Raw genomic sequence first — 2,082 nt, 5'->3', positions numbered from 1 at the left:
ACTTTGGGTGACCTTATCTGCCATTGAAACTTGTGCTTACAAAACCAAATCCCAACTGTACTGTAAGTTACAGCATCGAACTCTGTGGGAAGCTCTATAGTGTTACAGCTACATGGGTAGCCCTGACGTCTTAGTGCTTGTCTTTGAAGCTGGTCTCAGATGGAGCTACATGCATTTTCTTAAGCTGCTGAGATATACTTTCAAATCAAAAGAAAGCCCCAGAAATTCCTGAGTGTATTACCCGAAAGAAAAGCTGCTTGGTCATCATTGTTGACTTTTGAACCCATTGTCAACATGACCAGCAGCTGAGAATGGATGAAGCTTAAGTGATTTCCATTCTTTAAATATTAAGAATATGCATGTGCTATGATTAAGATTGAAGTTCCTGCAGTGAAACCATTAGCTTATCTTTTACACCAAGCCAGCAGCCACAAAAAAGGCCACTGAGACAGACAACCTTGACATGTGGTTTTAGTAAGTAGTGTGCAAGCAACCAAGTCACAGCAGTGATTTATCAGGGGAGTGAGGATTTCATAGAGCATGGAAACTATCCTGTCCTGATTAGGCAAGTAGGTGGAGGAAGGCCACACATATGGGAAAATGGTGGTTCCATAGAAGAGACATACTACCACTGTCAAGTGGGACCCACAGGTAGAGAAGGCTTTGTGCCTGCTCTCAGGAGACTTCGTGCATAGGATAGCCCACAGGATGTAGATATATGAGACCAGAGTGACGGCAAAGGCGCTGCCCCAAATGGCTCCAGCAACTGTGAGAACTACCTGTTCCCTACAGTAAGTAGATGAGCAAGAGAGGGCCAGCATGGGAGGGATATCACAGTAATATTGGTCAACTTCATTAGAATCACAAACAGAGAGTGTAAAAATCAAAGATGTGTGCAACAGGGAGTTTAACAGCCCTGCTACCCAGATGCCAGTGGCCAGGTGAGCACACGGCTTCCTACTCATGATAGTCATGTACTGCAGTGGACGGCATATTGCAACGTACCGGTCATATGCCATTATAGCCAAGAGGAAAATCTCTGTGCCTACAACATCAAGGAAGAAAAATGGCTGGAACTCGCAGCCCTGTGATAAAATCACCTTGTTCTCAAGCCTCAGGAACAGGTAGGTGAGGGGTGCTCTCAAAAGACTCCTAGAAATAGTTCTTGTTTCCTTTAGAGATCAAACTGGCAATGACGTGTCATAATCAAAATAAACTTGGACATTCTTGAGTTGCAGGCCCCTTTTGACTTGTTCTAACAGTTCCATGTCCTTTCTATGTTGAGGACACCAGAAATGCACACAATACTCCAAGTGAGGTCTCACGAGAGCAGAGTAGAGGGGTAGGATCACCTCCTTTGACCTGCTGGTCATGCTCCTTTTGATTCAGCCCAGGATACGGTTGCTTTCTGGGCTGGGAGCACACACTGAAGCCAGCTCATGTTCATTTTCTCATTGACCAACACCCCCAAGTCCTTCTCCGCAGGACTACCATGAATTTCCTTATTGCCCAACCTGTAGCTGTGCCTGGGATTGCTCCGACCCAGGTGTAGGTCCTGGCACTTGGCATGGTTAAACTTCATGAGCTTGGCTACTCCCTACTTTAAAGTCTTGGTGCTCTTTGTGTCACTCCATAAGGAACTGTATTTTTAAGACTGAGAAGCATCCCTCACATTATTTAGTTCTTCTGCTAGACCTTCGAGAGGGAATGATGGGGCAAAGAGGAGATCCAAGTCCTCATGGATGTTTGCTAAGAATAAATCTGGGCTAATGCGTTTGAAACCAGGAACATCTCCAATTGGCAGTGCAGAAGCCAGGTTTAACATTACTAATAAGCAGTGCTGCTTTAAGATCAAATGAATGAATGCTACATATGTGCATTCCCCAGATAAGCTTCAGCAGTCACACACAGATCAATGCAATCAATTCTAGGTGACATCTTTATAGAACCCTTTCCTGATACAGAAAACCCATCTATTTTTAAGACACAAACAAAAGAATTTGCATGTCCCAGCTGTGGATTTAAATAGAAAATGTCATCTAAGGTGATGGGTCACCAGATACAAACACTTTTTCCTTAACA

At 44.1% G+C, this 2,082-nt stretch overlaps 1 protein-coding gene across 1 annotated transcript; it reads right to left on the bottom strand.

The window, feature by feature from the left end:
- Nucleotides 1–404: 404 nt before the first annotated feature.
- Nucleotides 405–1,079, bottom strand: LOC101871538 (olfactory receptor 1019-like). Its single transcript, XM_031053553.2, has one exon. It carries the CDS (start codon nt 1,017–1,019, stop codon nt 405–407), a length of 615 nt encoding a protein of 204 aa, XP_030909413.2. The 5' UTR covers nt 1,020–1,079.
- Between the last annotated feature and the right edge of the window lie 1,003 nt (nt 1,080–2,082).

Source organism: Melopsittacus undulatus, chromosome 4, assembly GCF_012275295.1.
Source record: "Melopsittacus undulatus isolate bMelUnd1 chromosome 4, bMelUnd1.mat.Z, whole genome shotgun sequence".
NCBI classification, from domain to species: domain Eukaryota; kingdom Metazoa; phylum Chordata; class Aves; order Psittaciformes; family Psittaculidae; genus Melopsittacus; species Melopsittacus undulatus.
Note: the sequence above shows the minus strand (reverse complement) of the source record. Positions and strands in the feature narration are given on the sequence as shown.